General features: G+C 62.2%; 7 protein-coding genes across 8 annotated transcripts; 3 read left to right on the top strand and 4 right to left on the bottom strand.

Annotated features, from left to right (window-relative positions):
• Positions 1-495: 495 nt before the first annotated feature.
• CHLRE_05g242400v5 (uncharacterized protein) lies at positions 496-2,018 on the bottom strand. The gene is made up of 3 exons (XM_001700853.2): positions 1,758-2,018; positions 1,487-1,633; positions 496-1,232 (listed from the first exon to the last, which is right to left on the bottom strand). Exons 1-3 carry the CDS (start codon positions 1,930-1,932, stop codon positions 1,129-1,131), a joined length of 426 nt encoding a protein of 141 aa, XP_001700905.1. The 5' UTR covers positions 1,933-2,018; the 3' UTR covers positions 496-1,128.
• A 174-nt stretch (positions 2,019-2,192) lies between these two features.
• On the top strand, positions 2,193-4,070 carry CHLRE_05g242502v5 (uncharacterized protein). 2 transcript variants are annotated; one of them, XM_043062426.1, is made up of 2 exons: positions 2,193-2,528; positions 2,759-4,070. In XM_043062426.1, exons 1-2 carry the CDS (start codon positions 2,353-2,355, stop codon positions 2,796-2,798), a joined length of 216 nt encoding a protein of 71 aa, XP_042924721.1. In that variant the 5' UTR covers positions 2,193-2,352; the 3' UTR covers positions 2,799-4,070. The 2 variants fall into 2 exon arrangements, with proteins under 2 accessions (XP_042924721.1, XP_042924722.1); XM_043062427.1 differs by having other exon boundaries at positions 2,193-4,070.
• A 10-nt stretch (positions 4,071-4,080) lies between these two features.
• Positions 4,081-6,092, bottom strand: CHLRE_05g242501v5 (uncharacterized protein). Its single transcript, XM_043062425.1, has one exon. It carries the CDS (start codon positions 5,652-5,654, stop codon positions 5,352-5,354), a length of 303 nt encoding a protein of 100 aa, XP_042924720.1. The 5' UTR covers positions 5,655-6,092; the 3' UTR covers positions 4,081-5,351.
• Positions 6,093-6,322: 230 nt separating this feature from the next.
• On the top strand, positions 6,323-9,556 carry CHLRE_05g242500v5 (uncharacterized protein). The gene is made up of 8 exons (XM_001700676.2): positions 6,323-6,576; positions 6,729-6,836; positions 7,032-7,078; positions 7,272-7,335; positions 7,623-7,884; positions 7,999-8,126; positions 8,275-8,525; positions 8,752-9,556. The coding sequence occupies exons 1-8, from the start codon at positions 6,472-6,474 to the stop codon at positions 9,182-9,184; spliced, it is 1,398 nt and encodes a 465-aa protein (XP_001700728.1). The 5' UTR covers positions 6,323-6,471; the 3' UTR covers positions 9,185-9,556.
• Positions 9,557-9,983: 427 nt separating this feature from the next.
• On the top strand, positions 9,984-13,698 carry CHLRE_05g242550v5 (uncharacterized protein). The gene is made up of 7 exons (XM_001700677.2): positions 9,984-10,352; positions 10,481-10,527; positions 10,729-10,792; positions 11,013-11,134; positions 11,464-11,570; positions 11,789-11,901; positions 12,075-13,698. The coding sequence occupies exons 1-7, from the start codon at positions 10,152-10,154 to the stop codon at positions 12,798-12,800; spliced, it is 1,380 nt and encodes a 459-aa protein (XP_001700729.1). The 5' UTR covers positions 9,984-10,151; the 3' UTR covers positions 12,801-13,698.
• Positions 13,699-13,830: 132 nt separating this feature from the next.
• CHLRE_05g242602v5 (uncharacterized protein) lies at positions 13,831-15,752 on the bottom strand. Its single transcript, XM_043062429.1, has 4 exons — positions 15,623-15,752; positions 15,310-15,456; positions 15,150-15,215; positions 13,831-14,886 (listed from the first exon to the last, which is right to left on the bottom strand). The coding sequence occupies exons 2-4, from the start codon at positions 15,384-15,386 to the stop codon at positions 14,745-14,747; spliced, it is 285 nt and encodes a 94-aa protein (XP_042924719.1). The 5' UTR covers positions 15,387-15,456; positions 15,623-15,752; the 3' UTR covers positions 13,831-14,744.
• A 238-nt stretch (positions 15,753-15,990) lies between these two features.
• CHLRE_05g242600v5 (uncharacterized protein) lies at positions 15,991-19,912 on the bottom strand. The gene is made up of 3 exons (XM_043062428.1): positions 19,702-19,912; positions 18,058-19,116; positions 15,991-17,782 (listed from the first exon to the last, which is right to left on the bottom strand). The coding sequence occupies exons 2-3, from the start codon at positions 19,068-19,070 to the stop codon at positions 17,602-17,604; spliced, it is 1,194 nt and encodes a 397-aa protein (XP_042924718.1). The 5' UTR covers positions 19,071-19,116; positions 19,702-19,912; the 3' UTR covers positions 15,991-17,601.
• Positions 19,913-20,279: the final 367 nt, after the last annotated feature.

The following is a 20,279-nucleotide window of genomic DNA, read 5'->3' as shown; positions in this document are numbered from 1 at the left end:
CTAGGCTTGTGGCGTTGAGGCACAGCGGTGGGGCTCTGGCGGGTTGAGGCTTGGCTAGGACTCACTGTGCGCGGAGTCACACGGACTTTGCCCGCGGGAGGGTTTGCAGCAAAGTCGGGGTTGGGCCCTGATAGCATGTGATGGCTCGGCGTCTTCGGGAGCTGGGACTGTCCCCTCTGTAACATCCGCATCCATAACAAAAGATGATGTATCCCCTCCGCTGGCCAGCGGCCCACATATATAGCTTCTGCAGCACAGCAGGCCAGACCATCTCATGCATGCAAGCTCATGCTGTGTGCCACTTAACCCCAGTCTTCCAGAGACTTCCCAGTGCCCACGCGTTTGGTAGCCTGCCGCACCCGCTGAACTACGTGCCCGACCTGCTTCCGTCCGGGTACGTGTCGTGCGTGGGCGGATGTTCGTTGACCCATCGTTGTCCTCATAAGAGTCCTGAAACCTTTTGAGACATGGATTCAGTCTGAAAAGACGTGGACTCAATCTGGATTGTTACATCATGCACCTTCTTGCGTCCTCCTCCATACCTTCCCGCTTGCTTTAGTGTACGCATACCGTATACTCTACATATTGTATCTACCGCGCGTCTGCAGGCACTCCCAGCACTTGGTACGGCCGCATCACGGTACGTCTCTATTTCTCTTCTCTAGACGGCGGCCAATCTGTCCGCCGGTGCGTATACCTAAGACCCCTTCGTATCCGCTCTGGATCGATCAGTATCATCTCGGGAAACGCACTATAGAAACACATTCACACGTCACGCATCCACTCATCAAGGCGCGCTCACACTCAACAATCAATGAAACCGACAATTACATACGCGTTCACAAAACTTTTTGAGGTCAATCTTCAGTTCCTGTGTGTATGTGTTGGTTGCAAGCGCGATGATCCTGCAGGAGGGCTGCCACGCAGGCTTCAGCCCCCGCTGGCCCCCACACGCAGGTGACCTGGGCTCACCAGACCACGGGCCCCTCACGCACGAGGCCAGCAGTCATTTGCTCACAACTGAATATTCACCAGTCAAGCAATGAGGTCATTAAAGGTCAAAAGACACCGTCCACAACCCCGACGCCGCAGAGGGCGACGTTGTCACAGACCGGCTGCCACACACGCTTAAGCCAGGAAGCCCAGCTTCTCGCCGTTCTTCTTCGCCAGGCGGATGACGCCCTGCACCTGCTTGTTGTCAACGCCAAGCAGCTTGCAGAAGTCCTTGATAACTGTGGGTAAAAAGCCATGTCAGGGGAGGGGACACGTCGTAAGGACAACTTGCCAAGACTTCGTAGGCCCGGTCGCTCGGAGACCAGATGTCAGGAATATACACGTAGCACCTACTGTTACTGTGAGCGACTCCCGGCTTTCGCAGCGCTTGCACAACACCCGTGACCTTGCTGGAAAAGTCTAGGATAGGCTGGTATTCGCTAGCGCTGGAAGAAGCTGGAAACCAGTGTGCAAGTCACACGAGATAACTCACTCTGCGAGTGGTAAGAGATGGCCTTGCCGCGGAAGTTGTTGAATGGCTTCTCGCCCATGGCACCGCGAACAACGATGACCAGAGGCGCGAAGGGGCCAGTGGTAGCCTTGTTGCCCATCATCGTCACAGGCTTGCGGCGGGGCGCGTCTGCAGGTGTAAACAAAGAACGCGCAGTCGCACTCGATTAGCCGACTGGTATGATTGGCAGGCGACCGGTGACTGCCCAAACAGCGCTTCAGATGCGCTCAGTGCGTTGATCAACACCACTTACTGGTAGACTGGGTGGACTTGGGAGCGGGCGCGACGACCGAGGTCGGCACCTGGCACACACCGCCGGACAGCGCCACGCGCGAGGAGACCGCCAGCGAGCGGATGTTGGCGCGAGCCACCGTCGAGGCGGTGGAGCTGCGCACGCGGACGCCAACAACGGGCTTGGAGGCCAGCATCTTAATGTGTTTTGGCTGCGAGTAGTCTTGAGGACAGAGTTGATTGCAGAGCTGAAGTACTTGGGTACGGTAAATATATCGTGTATATGTATACTGTGATAGAGCATAATGGGAGGCGCAGCCTGTATTTAAAGCGGTGTTGGAGGACTTGGCCCCATGCAGGTCGCAGCCTGTGGCCCAGGTTGCCGCGAAGGCGCCACCCACCGCACGCCCCACGCACTCACAGTAATCCGCAGTCCACCAACATGTTAATGAATCTCTTTCACTTTCGCGCACCCTGCGCTCCGTGGCTGTGGCCCAGGAAGTCGCGCGTCGGGACCAGTCGCGAGCCCACCTGCGACCAGTCGCTATTACGGCCCCTGCACGCGTTACGCTAGCACTTAAAACAAATGTTATTCTTTTGACAACCGTTATCTGATCATGTGGGCTGCTGTGCTCGACGAAACGGGGCCTCAGCCTCCGATTCAACATGCGGCATGTGCACCCACAGCGCAGAGCAGGCTTCCGGTGGCTTCCTCGAGGCCGCAAACGGTGGTGTTGACCACACAACCTATTGCCTTACACGGCGTTGACACCACGCGCCCCACAGGCGATTGGTAGGCATAAGCGCGGCGCCGCCGTTGATACCGTGCTTTACGCTGCCTGCCCGGTGCCCATCATGGCCTGTGTGAGAGTGTGTAGAAGGGGTCAGACCGCGTAATGTGGTCAGCCTGGTATGCCTGGGTATGCGTCCATGCTTTGGCCGAATCCTACGCCCTCGCATATACCTGCGTGGTGTGCTCAGGATATGCCACATGACAGGCTGCCCGCTGCCAGCATACCGTAGGGCGCCTGGGCCCCGCTGGCCGGCCGCGGCCTGGAGCTGACACGACGGTGCGCCTTGGGGCAGAGCCCTGGCGCCCTCCCCACACCCCCTGGGCGGCAGCGCGCAGTCTGCATCCATCAGGGTCTCACGGCGGTGGAGTGGCTGGGGGCACTGGTGCGACATGGGCCGCACGGCAAAGCATATCACATGACGCACAGCGCTTCAACCACAGGGTCCACGCTACCTGCGTCCGTTGGCCGGTGTGTGTCACAGTGCCACCCTATGGATTGTGTAACAGTTGGCGGCCAGCGGGCGGCGGGTGCGGCAAGGTGTGACAGAGGTCAGATGGCAGCGTTAGCGACTGCGCGCGCTGCCATCTGTGAGTGGGTGGAACGGGTGAGGCGGGCTGTTCCACTCCTTAGGCGCGGCCCTTGCGCACCCAGCCCCCAGCCCGGACCGCCCTATCTGCACCCTTAACTACCATTGAGCTGGCGCCCGGGCGTGGAGTCCATTTGTTCGCCCGTGGATCCATGTGGCTGCTGGGTTGGGTTCCGGACTTGTGTGGTGTGTGTTCGGCGCCGCTTGACGTCGCCTGGTGGGGAGTGGTTGATTTGCCCCGGTGGTGGTGGCGTGACTGCTGCGTTCAGAACTCGAGGGATTTACAGGCGCACAAGACACGGAGGGAGAGGAGGCACAACAGGCTAGGTCAGACAGAGTGAAACTGTGCAAGTGCCTGAGAAGGCGTCTGATGAGCTGGCTGCTTCGGGCCGCCTGCCTACGTGCATCCCAATGCATGTTGGCGTCATCGATGCACTTGCACACCTGTAGAAGTAGTGTAACACACAAAGTCAGCATTTGACCGTTGACCTCAAGCATCCACGTGCAACTGGAAAGCTTTCCCTCACCCAGGGTCGTCTGCACTGGTAGTGTGGTACGGGAATCAAGCACCCCTGCCTGCCACACAGGCACAAGTGCTGTATGATTAAGTATGAACGAATGCCTCTCACTGGGTGCCTTTTCCATCACTTGCCCTGTTGAGGCCGAATCCCTAAGCACCTTCATCAGTCCTGGTCTGGGACGTTTCACACGCCTCTCCTCATTGCCTAGTGTTAGTCACAGCCGGTGACTGAGGGCGCCCAGAGGTTTGAGCGCACACCATATCCAGCAGCAGCCTTGGCAGTGGCCTGTGCGTGGGAGTGCACCTACTGAGGACCTACTAATGACCTACTGCTGACCACGACTGCCACTGCTCTCTCAGAAAGACAATGGGTGTCAGCTTTGTACAGCTGGAAAATGGGCTGAGCCCCTAATGCTCTTGTAACCAATGCAATCTAATAGAGCAAGGGATGTGACGATGGGTACCGGCGACATGAACAGCACCCTTGCAAGCCCAGCGGGACTGGCAAAGGGGTATGCCAACGCCGTGCCAAGGCACCGCCACGTCCTGTCCACGCCACTCCACACATGAGTCCGTGGTACCTCATTCCAAACCCCAGACATCAGCCCTCGTCGCCGCCTGTACCTCACTAGCTGCATCCACCACCAGGGCCATCCGGGTCGCCTCCGTGGGATACCTGTGGTGTGCGGCCTCTGCCACTGCTTGAGCGGCCTGCGCCAGGGGTGCGCTGTCCCCTGGCCTGCGCTGTCCATGTCCGCTGCCCATGTTCAAGCCGCCGCATCTGGGCTACTCGGTTCAGCTGTGCAACTTTCACCGACAGCCGCATTTTGAACAGCGGCCACCACGCGAGTAGGGCTTGCCGCTGGTCGTCCTCAGTTGGTGCGGTCCCGGCTTCCGCGTCCAGCCAGCCCTCAAGCTGTTGCCGAAGGTCAGGGTGCTGGTGGAAGAAAAGCCACATGCGGCGCCGGGCCCGGCCCTTCCCGGGGCCGGGGCTGTATGCCGGGAGCAGGTCGATAAAGGCTGACTGGTGGTCGGAGCTGGACACCAGGGCTATGCCTGCATACGGCTGCTGCTGCTGCTGCTGCTGCCGACACGTAGATCTGGTCTAGCCGGGACCCACCCTTTACTGGTGCACGGTATAAGTGCGAGTAGCGCCGGGCTGTAGGATGGCGGTGCCGATACATGTCCACCATCTGTGGTTAGTCAGCCACCCGCAGTAGCGCTGCTAGGGGTGCATCGCCCGGCCGGCCCCCTGGGGCTGCAGAGCTTTCTAGCGCCGGGTTCTCCACAAAGTTGAAGTCACCTGCCCAGATCACCACCTTCCCCCCTGTGGCAGCCGCACTGAGCGCAGCTTGCGTGCGGAGCTGGCTGATAAGCTCCCGCTTTGCCTGCTCTGCTGCCTGCGTTGATGCTGCTGGGAAGTAGGCGTTGGCAATGGTGATAGAGCGGCCGTCCCACCTGAGCTTCAGGACTGCGAGGCGGCCTGCAAGCATGGCTGTGGACACTGGGCTGAGGGCAGGGGCCGTGATGGCGCTGCTCTCCAACAGTTGCTGCCGCACAAGGAACGCCACTCCTGCTGGCGCCCGTGGTGTGGACCACTGTGCGCCGGTCACCTTCCACCCACTGAGGTGTAGTTCGTATGCAATTAGTTGTAGGGTCTGCTCAAACGCCGCCTGGTCTGCCCTGCACGTCCAGTGTGTTTCCTGGAGGCAGATGTTATCCAAGCGTAGCTCCGCCCAAATCCGTGCCGCTGCTGCTACCCGCCGAGCCGCGCCTGGCAAACGCAGGCTCTGCATGTTGTGGGTAGCTAAATGTAGCTATGCGTAGCGGGTGCGGCGGCCCAAAGGCCGCACCCGTGCCTGCTGGCAGCGTCAACTGCCGGTGGGGGGAGCTCGCCGCCGACGGCGGCGGAGGGTGGCCGTCTGGGAAGCAGAAGGCCTCCATGTCCGCGCTTTCAAGCGGGGTGGGTGGTGGTGTGGCCTCGTCGTACTTCCACAGGCTGTTGCATGACTTGGCCATAGTCGTGGATGAGGGACGCCAATCCCGCCTGGGCTGCTGTCTGTGCGTTTGTTTCCACTGAGTACAGGGCCATGTGCTTCTCGCCGTCTGACAGCCTGTTGAACCATTCAATCACCGCGCGCGCCGGAAGCAGTGTGGGCTCCGTGGGCCAGTGTGCCATCGGGTGGGGGCACTGCCGTGGCGCAAACTGCTGCCTCGAGTGGCCAGCACGATCCAGGCGTTTCAGGTACTCCTTGAACAGGAGGCGGGCCTGCTGGGCGCTAGCGCCGGCTTGGCTGCCGTTGGTGTTCTCCCCTTCTCAGGCCTGGCCCTGCGGTGCCCAACGGCGGTGCTCCGAGGGCGACAAGGGACGGCTCGCACAGGCTGGACACCGCAACGGCCTAGCTGAGGTCCGACCCGGCTCGCATGTTGGCCTATAGCCGCCTTCTTAAGCCCCTCATGAAGTGGAGCTGGCCTGCCAGCCATCCTCTGTGCAAGCCTCGCCAGTGACCGCCACGGCCCGCGAGAGCTTAGCCAATGTCATCCCATCGCATCCCATTAAATGAACATGCATCTTGTCTACAGCATGCAGCATGGGCCCTAAAGCCTGGGTGCGCGTTTGCGAAGCCCCGCCGTACTGCCATTCTTCGAAGTTGCTCGGCGGGCTGTAACGAAACACTCCGGCTAGTTTCCTGGCAGGTCAAAGTATCTACAAATACACCAGTACTCTATAGCTTCTTTCCTGCACGACAATCGGTAGTTTTGGCAACATCGATATTGATTGACTGCTCTCAAATTACAACGTCCTTTTGAGCTTTTGCTTAGCTCTCTTGCCGCAATGGCGGCAGTGGACAGCGTCGCCCAGGCGCTGGCCTATTTGCAAGTGCACTCGCCCCAGGATGGCACGTCTATGTATGACCACCTAGTCAAACTAGTTAGCAAGGTACAGCTATCACCGCAATTGCAGTATGCTTGAACTGGGGCAAGGCCATGTCGCGCGGGGCCGCGACTCATCGCCCTGCGAGGCTGGAGTGGTTGTCGGGCATCGTCAGCAAGCTATGTTGAGCTAATACTCGCGGCAAACGCGTGCTGCAGGTGCTGGAGGACCAGCCAAAGAATGCGGTGGACCTCCTGGAGACATCCCTGCTGGTGAAGAAGTCCACCTTCGACCCGAAGGAGTCATCCCCGCTGGTGCCCATCCCAGTGCGTGGGGGCTGGGGATGGGAGGAGGCGAGCCTACTGCATGAAGCTCCCGTGGTGTGGTGCAGTACTGCGTGCAACGCGTGGACGCGTTAAGGCCCAGGCGCAGAGAGTGGGGTGCAATGGGAGCTGTCGGTGGCCCTGCATCGCTCAGGCACTGACGCCGTATGCCCGGGCTGCCCGTATTACGTTACACAGGTGGCTCCTGATGCGACGCAAACGCAAGCGGCTGTAAGCATCTTTGGGTAAGTTGCGTTCACAGCTTGCGGATGCAAGGGCAATGCCAACATCTCCCTCAGACATGAAGGCACGGGGTTTGCTGGCGTCACGGCGGCGTCTGGCAGCGATGCTGGCTCAGGGGACCACTGAGAAGTGTTGGAGCATGCTTCCACTTCGTAGCTTCACAATGCGGCTTGCCGTGGTGCGGCTCACGTGCAGGGACCCGGAGCTCCCCATCAACCCAGCCACGGGAGAGCCGGTGCCGGCGGATCCGCCTAATGAGGTGAGGCACGGAGATAACGCAACAGAGGAAGAGTGTCAGTGCGGATTCAAAGGGCTGGCAGGGGCGCGGTCTTGCGAGACAGCGACAGGTGGATGTGGGCATGCTCAGGGGCTGAGCTAGATCACTCCAGGAGTGCCGGACCCATCCGCGCCGACAATCCATTCCCACAATCCATGCACGCTCGCGGCGCTGGCGCGGCCTCCTTGCCTCTCCCCTTTCGTCCTGCCTACCATTGCTTCGCCGTAAATCTCCCGACCCGAACAATTCCTCCCTCCTCGGTCTCACAGTTTGAGGCGGAGAACATGCTGGGCGCGGCCGCGGTGCTGGACTGCCTGGGCGTGGGCCTGGGCCGCGAGCTGGGCGTCAACATCGCGCTGGCGGCCAAGCGCATCGGCGAGGACCCCAAGCTTGCGGTCCGATCGGTGCGCTTCTTCGGCAAGTTCCTGGGGCTGTACTCGGACTACTTCGTGTTCGAGGTGGCCTTCAAGAAGGAGGCGGCCAAGGAGGCAGCGCCCGCGGCGCCTGCGCCGGAGCGTGTGGAAGGGGAAGGTGAGGGCAGCCTGGGCATCTTGCGCAGCGTTCATATTGGGTACTGTGTGGTGTGGCCATTATTGCACTGTTCTTCATACGCGTGTGCACCCCTCCGCATCGCCTGCCCTGCAGCTGCCTCCTCCTCCGCGCCCGAGGTGCCGGTCGAGGAGCCAGGCAAGGGCGCCAACAAGTTCACCTACCTGGTGTGCAGCAGCCTGGGAGGCCCGCTCACACGCCTGCCCGACGTCACGCCGGCGCAGGTGCGTTGGGCGGCCATGAGCGGCCGTGCCTTACTACCGCAACAGACTTGAAATAGCGGCACGTCCTCGCGCCTATGTCCATTGCGCCTCAAGCTCTCTCGCTCTCACGCACATTAATATCTTGCTACCTCGCGTCTTCACCTCCCAGGTCAAAGCCAGCCGCCGAATCAAAAAGCTGCTCACCGGCCGCCTCACCAGCCATGTGTCCACCTACCCCGCCTTCCCCGGCAACGAGGCCAACTACCTGCGCGCCCTCATTGCGCGCATCAGCGCCGCCACCGTGGTGGCGCCCTCCGACCTGTTCTCGCTCAACGACGAGACCGGCGAGCTGGAGCGGGCGGAGGACTGGGAGCCGCCCGCAGGCCGCGAGATGGCCGCGCCCACCGCCTGGGTGCACGTGTGAGTCTGAACGGAGGGAGAGAGCACGGGAGGGGCGGCATGCGTGCTGGAACATGCACGCCTCGGCTGTAGTTACAGTTACAGTGCCGCATGAAGCATGTGAGGTGTCCTTGAAAGCCGAAGGGTGGGGCGATCCGCTGCGATGCACTCTTGTATCTGCCGTGATCCACACTAAAAACGGCTGATGGCTATACTCGTGCCCTCTCTTGTCTTGTCTCGGTCGCAGCCGGCCGCACCTGAAGAGCCAGGGCCGCTGCGAGGTGCACAAGCGCGAGCTGCCCGAGGACGCGGACGAGGACGAGTTCTACAACGAGGACGAGCTGGAGGAGGGGCCCGACCTGCTGGCGGCCCTGGAGGAGGACGCGCAGCTGCCCGGCGAGCAGGCCGCCTGGACACCCATCTACAGCAGCGCCAGCGAGGCGGTCAAGACGCAGGCGGGCGGGCTGCGCAGCCTGGTGTGGCCGGGCGCGGTTTGCGGCGGCCGCGGCAGCGAGTGGACATGCGTGTACGTGGGCTGGGGCGTCAAGAACGCGCCGTTCGTGCCGCTGCCGCCGCCCCCTGTGGCACAGGAGTTTGCGTGGGGCGAGGTGGAGACGCAGGAGCTGGAGCTCAAGCCCGCACCGCCGCCGCCGGAGGAGGAGGCCGAGGCGGACGAGTAGGCGGTGGTGGCTGTGGGGAACGTGGGGCGCACATGGTCGCAGAAGCAGAGGGGATCGCGCGGCCTGTGCCGGTGTATGGACGCGTGGGGTTATGCTGATGATGCATGGTCTAAATGGTTGGTCAGGGTCTTTACTTGGTGAGACCGTGAGAAGTGCACTGCGTGGGAGGGGTAGCACTGTGGCCGAGAGTTTTGCAAGCAGGGACCACCAAGTCAGGGAATGAAGTAAGGCTGATGGTGGTATTCCTGGGCTGCACGTCAACGTTTCGGGGACGAGACTGCACGGGGTCAGTGCAAGACCTGCCGGTGCGCTCTGAACTGGATGGAAATGCGATGAGGAGAAGAAGGCAGAACACTGTAAATACATGGCAGTTCATGAGGGAATGCCAAACAAGGAGTTGCATCAGTAACACAGTGTTTGCGGGTCGGGGGGCGACAATCTGCACCTTGAAGCACAGCAGATGCCACGTACAAGCACACAAGATTCACGACGGCAACTTCACCAGTCCTTAACAGTCATTTCTGGACAGAATCGCTGCTGTGAGAGATGCCCTCCGGGGGGTGCACCAGCTTGCCAACAAGCTCGGTGCGGAGGGACGTGTCGCGAGGAGCGTGTCGGCGAGTGCAGCTCTCTAAGCCCAAGCTGCATGATGCCAATCGGCATGAGTTCGGTCTCTAGGTTTATGTCCAACCTCGAGTCTGCACCTGCGGGCATCGGTTCCCTGGACTCACTCACAAACTTGGATTGACGAGCCCCAGCACTATAGGCATGTTCATGCACTGCTATTCAATTACGTGCAATAAACTGTCTTTGCAACAGGAATATAAACCAGCAGCTTTTCCTTGCCTTGAATATCAAAAGCTTGAATACTCTCGATTGCTTCGTCTACGCCTAATTCCACGAATCGCAGTTTCGCCACCTTATCACAGTAGCCTAGACTACTAGTCATCTTACCAGGCCGGGCGCCATGGCCGCGGATGTGGGCCAGGCTCTGGCCTTCCTGCAGCAAGTGAAGACAACACAAGGCGCATCAATCTATGAAGGCCTTAAAGCAGCGTTGGCGAAGGTTCTGGAGGATCGGCCTGTGAACGCGGTCGAGGCGCTGGAGACCTCGGTGCTGTCGACACCCCCCGCAGCGAACCTGAGTGTGCCCCTTGTTCCCGCAGCTGTGAGTGACAACCGATTCGTTTGGCCGCACGGGTGGTGTACGTAGTAGTGTCATGTGTGGTGCCGTCTCACGTACCTGCAGCCTGCCTGACACGCTGGTGTGTGTTACCGTGCTTCGTCGCTGTGCAGTCAGCTGCAGCTGCGGCAGCTGCCGTGGCGAAGGCGAGCCTATTCGGGTAGGCCCTAAGCTTCGGGACTGGGTCCTCTGAGGAGTAGCTATGAGATTAGGCAACTGGCAGGGAATGTGATTGCCGAATGGGGGACGCGTGCACCCAAGGTGAAAAGGAGGTTGGCCTATCTGGCCCCGCGGCCGTGGCCCGCGCTCGTTCCCCTGGTGCACGCCCCGGCTTGACGCCCTTATCGCGTGCTCGCTGCAGGGACCCAGAGCCAGTGCTTGACCCCGAGTCAGGGGAACCTATCGATCCGGATGCTCCCAACGAGGTGGGGGGCTTGCGAGACTGGGGTGCAACAGGTGGTGGCAACTACAGTATTGCATGGCGTTAGGGGTGCGCAACACGGGGGCCGCCGCACAGATGATAGAAACCAGGCGTTCTTGTAAACTGCACGACCCGCGTGCCTGCATTGCGCCATGATCCGGGCCGGGCATTGGTTTGAGGGTGACCTCGCCCTCTGTCCCTTCCCCCGATCGTGCTTAATCCAGTTCGAGTGCGAGGACGTGGAGGGCGACGGTGACCTGCTGGACGGCCTGGGTGTGGGGCTGGGCCGGCAGGAGATGTACGCGGCCATGCTGGCGGTCAAGAGGCTGGGGGAGGACGCCAAGAGGTGCGAGGCGGCCGGGCGGGCGCGGGCCGGGGCGGGGTGGAGCGGGGGTGCGGCGGGGCGGTCTGTACGGCTTGAGCGATTGGACGCGAGATGGCACGGGGTGCAATGGACCCCGGCCATTGGGGCGCGCGTACGCAGACTGTGGGGCGATGAGAGAGTACGTGGGCGTGCGGAGAAGGCGGGGGCTGTGACGATTGACGAGGGGTGCGGAGAGGGGCACGGCAGGAAGTCCGAATAGGAATCTGGGAAGCGCTGAGGGCGCTGGAAGCGCTTTACGTCAACGGGACTGAAGGATGCCTTGGCCTGGCCTCCCGGCTGCCGCCGTGCAGGGGCGTATCTACGGTGCGCTTCTTCGGCAAGTTCTTCGGCACGCAGGCCGACTACTACGTGTTTGAGACCACGCTGCAGAGCAACCCGGACATGCCCGAGGCACCAGGTGAGCGTCGCTGCGGAGGGCGGCGGTCTGCGTGTGGAGGAGGCGGCTTAGGCCTACAGCGGTGCTAGAGGGACCGCCTACCGGGCAAAGGGGTTGCGCCTTCGCGCACGCCTCAATATCGTACAGCTGTCCTCCATAACCATGCCCCCTAGCTCCTCTCCAGCATTGGGCCTGCGTTATGACGGTCGCCTTGCCCCACCTCCCCCATCCTACTAAAGAGGGCACCATCCCCTTGGAGCCGTACGGCGAGGGCGTCAACGCCTACATCTACTTTGTGTCCAACACGCTGGGCGGCCCGCTGCAGCAGCTGCCCTACGTCACGCCCGAGCAGGTGCGTGGGCGAGCGCCACCGCACACCGCGACGCGATTGTGTGTGTAGTGTGTATGCTTGTGGCTGCGTGGCGTGTTTGGGCCCTAGCCGCCCTGTGTGCCGCAGACCCGTTAACATGACCCCGCACCGCAAACTCACGCCGTTCCACCCACCTCCACCTCCCACCCTCCAAGATCAAGGCCAGCCGCCTGCTGCGCCGCTACCTGACCGGCCGCCTGGACGCGCCCGTGTCCGCCTTCCCAGCCTTCCCCGGCAACGAGGCCAACTACCTGCGCGCCCTCATTGCGCGCATCAGCGCCGCCACCGTGTGCTGCCCGCGCGGCTTCTTCACCGCGGACGACGACAGCGCCGAGCTGTCCGCCAACGACGAGTGGGTGCCGCTCAAGGGTCGCGAGATGGCGCTGCCCGTCAACTGGTCGCACCGCTACGCGCACCTCAAGGGCCAGGGCCGCACCGTGACGCACAAGCGCGACCCGCCCGACGAGGAGGAGGAGCCGGAGAAGAACTTCTGGACGGCCGAGGAGATGGAGGCCGGCCCGCCGCCGCTGGCCACCCTGGACACGGACGCGCCGCTGCCGGCCGCCACTGGCGACAAGGTGCCACCGCCCGCCTGGAGCCCCGTGTTCGCCAGCGCCTCGGTGACCACGCGCAACCAGGTGGCGGGCGTGCGCTCCAACCGCTGGCCGGGCGCGGTGTGCGCCTGCGCGGGCCGCCACTTCACGTCCATGTACGTGGGCTGGGGCATCAAGGCCGGCGGCGAGTGGTCGCCCTGCCCGCCGCCGCCGCCCGTGCCGCAGTGGGGCGCCCCCGCTGCTGGCGTCGAGGGCGGGCAGCAGCTGCTGCTCGAGTGCAACGACCTGCCGCCCAAGCCCGCGCCGCCGGAGGAGGAGGACGAGTAGGCAAGCCCAGGAGGGAAGAACGGATCAGGGCGGTGTGGTTAGCTGAGGCTGAGGAGCTGGGTGAGGGATGAGGTGTGGAAGGCGCAAAGGCTGCAGGGGGCAGGGAATATGGTGTTGGTGTGCGGGTCGGCGGGGATGCGTCGGTAGAGGTGGGCGGAAAAATTGTAAAAGCCTGAACATGTAAGCTGAGGCTACATGAATACAGTAATACCTCACCTCAGTTATATGTGCTTGTAATGGAAGCAACGTTGCTTGTGTGCTGGTCAGCACTGATGTTCATTCAACGTGTTGGTGCTTGCTGCCCGCAATGCCGTGGTGTTCCTTTGCGCTCATCTTGGGAACGTGGGGGACATACCCGGACATGGAGCAGCCTTGCGGTAGTATTGCCTAGCTTTTGTGCTGCCTTCATGCATGCGCCTTTGAGATTGGCGGCTCCAGGTGGGATGTCATTCATGGGAGCAGTTGAGTGCCAGCAGGGCTGATGTCCCCAGTGCCCCCAGGCCCAAAAGGGTGTGCGTGGCCGCTGAGGCACGAGGTTCATCTTCATCGTTTACACCACAGCACAAAGCAGGCGTGTCATCATGATGCCTTGAGTCGTTGAACTGGCATGGCATGTTGACGAGATGACGACAAGGGACCATTTCAGGCCAAGACCGCACAGATCGCCCTCCCTTGGTGCCTCGCTGCCCTGCCCTGCCAACCCATAAGCTGCGCACAGCAGCATGGAGCCCAGTGTGACATCCCTGGAAGCGCCACAACCAGCCCAATCCACAAGTCTGTAGCTCACAAGGACCTCATGCCCGCCACAAAGGCTGCCGCCATACGATGCGCTGCATTCTGTGCGTGGTGCAGCAGTACTGTAGTCAGTCCCAATGCTCTTGTTCAATACTGTCTTTTACCCTGACGGCTTTCCGTTGGCTTGCCCCTTCCCCGGAAGGGGGAGGGGCAATAGCCATTGCGGTCGCATCGAGTTCCCGCAGCGGGGCCCTCCCGGTTGGCTTGCCCCTTCCCCCTTCCCCCTTTCCCCCTTCCCCCTTTCCGTTCTTACTGCCAATCATCAACGTGGCCTCCGCTACACACTACACAGCCAGGCTCAGTGTCGCCGTGTCCTATCTGGAGAATGCTGCCTGTGACAGCAGCAGGTTTCAACGCAACAACCCCACCGTGGCCTACTGCGCCCGGCGGCCTGCGGGCTCCGGTGACTCCGAAGGCGTGTGGCCGCAAGTGTGGCCGACCTCCTGTCAATCTACATGTCCGCAGTCATAGACATGTTGGTGGGCAACGCCAGCGTGCGCTGTGGCTCAGTGGTGAAGACATACAGGCCCGTCACTAATAGCGGCTATTCCAGTACGGGTACCATCAGCACCGACTAGCCACCGAGTTCAGGTGTTCGAGGGTGTGCAAGCCGACCTGCGTCTGGATACCGTAGTGTCCAGCCCCCGCCTCCCACACCTCCTCCACCCCCGCCTCCCACATCTCCGTCCCCCACACCTCCGGCTCCTTCACCCCCGCCTCCTGCACCTCCGCCTCCGTCACCCCCGTCTTCCCTCCCCCGCCTCCTCCGCCCTCGCCTCCCTCACCCCCGCCTTCCGCACCTCCTCCTTCCTCACTCCAGCCTCCTCCAAGGCGGCCGCCCCCGAGGCCCCCGCCGCCATTCCGGCGCAGACCGCCCCAATCCTCAGCAAATGCTCCTCCCCCCTCCTCCTCCGCCACCCCCGCCCCTCCTCCGGCCAACCGCCATGGCTTGATTGCCGCAAGGCAGTCACGGTCTCCACCCGCATATCAAGACTTGAACTCTGTAAGCCGCAAGGCAGCCACCTCAATCGTATCACCTTCACTGAACTCTTCCTTGATATTTGCTCGCGTTCGCTAGGCCCCGGCCTCACAGCCCATACACCATCAACACACCTCCTCATGCCGCCCCTTGGCCCCCGACATACCGCACTACGCCCCGCCTCGCCCCGCAGGCAGTGTGCGCGCTGCCCCGCCACCGCCAGCTGGCAGCCATGCACCGGCGCCTGGCGGAGTGGCGGTGGCAGTCGCGGAGGACGGCGGCATGGGCGCCCAGTGGCCCAGCCGCCAGCTGCTGGAGGTCGGCGGTTGGGGGCAACGTTACACTGCTGGTGCCCAGTGACCGGGTGCGTGCGTGTGCGTGTGTACGAGTGCACCCATGCCGCGAGTGCACCTATGCCGTGCTGTACTGCCATCGCGTGAGCAGTCCGTGTTGGTGTGAGCATGGCGCGTGTTCACCCGCATTGCCGCCCTTTGCGCATATCGCCCATAACCGTGTGGCTGCCTGCCTGCCTGCCTGCGCAGACGATCGGTGCGCCCCTGGCTGCCCACACCTACCAGCACACGGCCTTTGCGGGGGTGCTGCAGGAGTCCGGCCCCCTGCGCCTCGTGGAGCTCGCCGACCTGCTGGCGTGCCACATCATCACCAGCCACCCACGTGAGCCACCCACGCATCCGCCGCGAGCAGCTGAGGCGGGGGCGGCGCCTTGTGACAGGCCACGCCGGCGGTGTGGATGGCTGCGGGCTGGTCAATGCGGCCTGAGCGCCCCAGGTGGTTGAGAAGGATGGCGCCATTGTGTTTCGCACCGTGCAGGGGCGTACCAAGGCTTTTGGCGGGCCCATCCGGGCGGGCAGCGTCGCCCTGCTGCTGGTGGAGGTTTGAGTGGGTTCGAGGGATTTGACGGCGGTGGGCGCGGTTATCGGTCGGTCAGGGCTCCGGGGGGTAGCCATCCATGGGATGGTGTGTATCAAATATGAAGTGAAGTGCCGACGTCCAGAGGTACAGCGGGCACACGCGACGCATTCCATACCGTTGTTTCGCCAGCGGCAGGCTGCTGGTTCCCCCGTGTTTCCGTGGCGGCTAACGCTAAAATACTAAGTTCCTATTGAAAGCAAGTAGTCTGGAGTAGTAGTGGTGATAAGTAAGGCTCGTTGGTAAAGAAGCTGAGTGCATGCGTCTAGGTGGCTAGCTTAGCTGCTGCGGCGCGAAACCGGGACCCCGCGAACTCACCTAATCGCTCAGCAATGCAAGCCACGCCAGAGCCGCGCGCGCAGGGGGAAGCACACACAGGAAATGGGCGAGCGGCAGTAAGGCGTGGCGGATTCAAACGGCAAACAGGCGGCACAGACAGGGCTCCGGGGGGGGGGAGTTGGGGACATATCGCCTAAAGGTTTCGCACATTACTGCACATTACAATGTGACCATACCCCCGAGGCTGCTCGTTTTGCCTGGTCGGACGACGCCAAGACTGCAGGCCACATGTATGGTTTGCGCCCCGGGTTGAGGCAGAGCGTTTGGAGTATGACTGGACCAAGGTGGGAGTTGCGGTTACAGCCCCCCCTCGCCTCGGGGCCACTGCATGCGATCGCAGCGCACGCTCCCTCGTGTTCAGCGCCGCACCTCACTACGTCCGTACCACCTGCATTTTAACAGAAACTGCCTCCTCTACAGGCCGGGCCCTCGAATTGGCGCCGCACCTTTCGCCGCTCAACAGACTATGCATTTCAATGCATGCAATGCGCACGAGCACACTTAACCATGTGCTTCACCGTACAATTCTTTAGACGTACACCACGGGAGGATGAATCTTCTTTCTGCGGCGTCATGCATGCAGAGGCAACAAGGGAAACAATTGGCGCACAGACCAACGCCAGGAGACCACACGCCATGTCCCGAACACTACCGACGAGCTGCGTCCCGATGCGCCGACTTTGCACGCCCTTCAGTACACCAGTACGATATCGCGTGCAACATGCCGGACCGGCCGCCACGATGTGGACTGCGGCCGGTCCGTTCGGCCTCCAGGAGTTCAGTCCATGCGCTACTTTGATGATGGGCGGCTCAATTGTGCAGCTCGACCCGAAGAATCACTCTCTCACCCTCACATGTCCGCCCCAGCCTCCTGACAATCCGCGGACAGGCCGCAGCCGCAGGTGAGTCGCGGTACTGCAGCTATAAGCACATGTATTTTGACTTTCCTTGAATGGGTGCAGCAGTAATACACATCACGAACAACATCTTGACTGTAACACAGCGCAACCGCCCTCGCACGGTACGACACACGGCCACTGGTGCGTGCAGCCAACTCAACAATCACATCCTGCCACACGCCACAGGGAATCATCCGCATCATCAGCTCTCCACCTTACACGACTGTACATGCACGCACACACACACACACACTCCCGTCCGCGCTTGCAGCTGCATCGCCAACACCACAGTCATGCACATCCGTTCGTGCCGATCAAACACCCAGCACACAACGTCTGTACCAGCAACAACACCCCCGTTGTCGTTTCGTATGTACTTTAGGCGCCAACACGTCACGCACCAACAACATGAACTCAACACAATTTTTTGGTTTTGGTGCAGGGCAAAAATGTTATGAGCTGTCGTATTGGACGGACAGCTCCCCGCCGGCTGTTTGTATCGCAGGTGCGCAGTTGCACGTGCCCCCCGCAGCTGAGCGCCCGGGGTGCGTGCACACGGCACCCACGAATCACGCATGGCTCCTGATCACAACCCAAATGTCATCCGACCATTGACATCCACCCGCCCAGTGCTAGCATGGCCTGCGCTTGCAGGCGGCATCTGCCCCCTCCTACCGCCCTTCGAAGTTACTTACGCCGCCGAACAACGGCACTAATACGAAAGCGAAGTCGCGTCGTCCGAGAGTCAAGTCCGTCAGCTGCGGCGGCCGCAGCCATGCAGCCGCAATTGGGGGCCACAACCACGCGACCAGGCAAAGCCAACACAGCGCTCCATGTCCCAAGCGTCCATAGCGCCAGCTCAGTAGCTCGCACGGTTGCGTTTGGCCGCGGCGCCGCCGTGTCCCTTGCTGATGCGCTTGCCGCCAGACACGGACGCGCCCGCAGCTGCTGCCGCGGCTGCAGCACGGCCCGCCGGCGTGTGTGCGCCCACAGGGCCGAGCTGGTTAGTGCGGCGGTATCGGGTGCCGCAGGCGTTGCACCTGGGGGTGGAGCGCAACGGGTGGAATCGCACATGGGGCGGCGGGGGCGTCAACCTCTTGAGCACACGCATCATGCACATTGGTTTCCAAAGTGGGCTGTGACCCGACCCAGATGGACCTTCACCCGACCCAAATGGACCGTCGCGTGACCGACCCAGATCGCAAGGCCCCTCATACACCTTATCTCCACAAGCTCCAGCATAGTCGTGTGCAGGACCCCAACCCAGATGCCAATGCCTTTGGCACCCTAAACCCACATGCATAACATTACTCACAGCATGGGCTTGGCGGGCGGGCCGCGGCGCCACTGCGGCGACTCCGTGGCGCCGCAGTGATCACAGGGGCCACCAGTCTTGTGGTGGAAGGCCCGGGGAGCCGGAGCCGGGGCCGGGACCGCCTGCAGCAGCTGCAACTGCTCAGGCTGAGCCGCCTCCTCCGGCGATTGCTGCTGCTGCTCCTCGAGCATCGTGGGCAGCTGAGCCTGCAGCTGCAGCGCTGCGCTCGACGCGTCCAGGTATTCATGCCGGTGGTGCTCCAGAGGCACCTGGGGCAGCAATACCTGCTGGGGAAGCTGCTCCGCACAGGCCGCCGCACCGTCCGACACGACGGGCGCCGCCGGCGCCTCCACCGCCTCCGCCGAAGAGCAACAGGAGCCGTCCTGGTGCTGGTGCTGGTGGTTCTCATGGCTGCTGGCAGCGGGGGAGGGCGCCAGAGAGCTCACGCGCCGGAAGAGACCGGCAGCGGGCTCGTCGGCCTGCGCGCCGTTCGCGGCACCGGAGCTCGTGCTAGGGCTACACGAGGGAACCGCGGGCGGCGGGCGGGTGACGGCCTCCAGCGCCTGGGCTGCCTTCTCAAAGCACACGGACGCATGGACAAACTCCTCGCAGCCCGCCAGAAAGCCGGTGGGCGCAGCGGAGAGGCCGCTGAGGCTGGCACCGCTCGTCGAGGTGGCGACGGCGGTGGTGAAGGTGCCGCTGGGCAGCGGCAGGCGGGGGCCGGCGCCGGCGTTCTCGCGAGCGGAGCAGGCGGGCGACACATACACGCTGTCCTCAGGTATGAGGAAGCAGGCACGGTCGGCGCTAGTCAGGCCCACACAGGCATCCTCCACATCGAGGAACGACGCCCCACGGCGTATCGAAGCCGGTTTGGAGGGGCACGCCAGCGCGGAGGCTCCTGAGAAGCAGGCGCCGGCGCCGTTCACGTCACGCTCCGCCAGCGGTAGCGCGGTGCACATGCTGAAGACGGACAGCATGGAGCAGGACGGCTCGAAAGCTGGGGCGGGGGCCATCGTCTGGCGTTGTTAATGACAGCGGAACCCTGGACGCTCTTGGAACCTGCACAGAACAGTAATAATGTGAACGATCAGACATTTGTGCGGAAGCGGCGTTACAAAAGGTCTCGGCCACACGCGTGGCCTGGACATGTGTTGGGCATGCGAGAGTCGCAAGCGTGGCCCGCGCACTGTCCCCATCGCCGCAAAATGCCCTGGTTTGTCTGTGTAAACTAAGATTCGCAACAACCCGGCCCAAAACGCCGCGTCCGCGAGTGCGTGGCGCTGATGCCTCATGGCCTTCCTCACACCGGGTCCGACCGGGTCCGACCCAGCGCCACATTCATGACTTAAACACAGTTGTCGCAAGGGCTGAACCGGGGGACCATTTATGCCGGGCATCGCAGGAACCCAGACGCGGGCATTGCCCTCAACGGTTGACTCCCCTTCTCCCGCCTAACACGGAAAGATAAACATGCGCCCAAGGTGCATGTCGGCACAAGAATACGCAACCCGCAAGGCGCAAGGTGTTGCGGCGGTGTCGCGCGCTCGGTCGACTGCGCGGCACCTGCGCCCGCGTGCACCGCTACGTCCTCACGCGCGCCTAGCCCCTCGAGCCCGTAAATGCATTCTGTAAGTAAATGCTTACCTGAGGAACCTTGTTTGAAGGCGAGAAGGCTCTGTTGCAGGGCCCAAAGGAATGTGCAACAAGCGGGAGCTGACACCAGTTGGCAGTCGCGCGCGCGCTTGCTGTTCGCAAAAGAGTTGCAGGGGTGTCTAGAGCTGTGAGTCTGAGCCGTAGGTGCAGAGTAGGCCTCGAGTCCCACCAGCGCCCTCTCCCGCTCAGCAGCTCGCTGAACGGAATGGGGCGAAATGTACGGATACGGGAGACACGTATCAGACCTCTGCAGAGTTTTACCGCTCCATCCACACGGCCATGTACAGGGTATCGGGCGCTAACGGCCATGCGCAGCTCTGGTGTCGACCGACGCCGGTGTCTCGCGCGCTGGCAGCACATGCGTACCATCCGCCTAAGGCGCAGCCTCTCGCACATTCCGGGCGGGCTCGGCTTCATTATGCTGGGATTCATGATCAAATACACTTGCAACAGTATGCGCGCGGGAAGCTGCGTGAACAAATCTTGCACCCCGGGCGGTGCCGAGTGCGGTCGCCAGCTCTCGCGAGTCCCCCCTGCACCTGATAGGGGCACCCAGCTACCTACCTCTA

The sequence above is a fragment of the Chlamydomonas reinhardtii genome, chromosome 5, assembly GCF_000002595.2.
Source record: "Chlamydomonas reinhardtii strain CC-503 cw92 mt+ chromosome 5, whole genome shotgun sequence".
Lineage (NCBI taxonomy): Eukaryota > Viridiplantae > Chlorophyta > Chlorophyceae > Chlamydomonadales > Chlamydomonadaceae > Chlamydomonas > Chlamydomonas reinhardtii.
The sequence above is the reverse complement of the archived record's forward strand: the minus strand, read 5'-3'. Positions and strand labels throughout refer to the sequence as shown.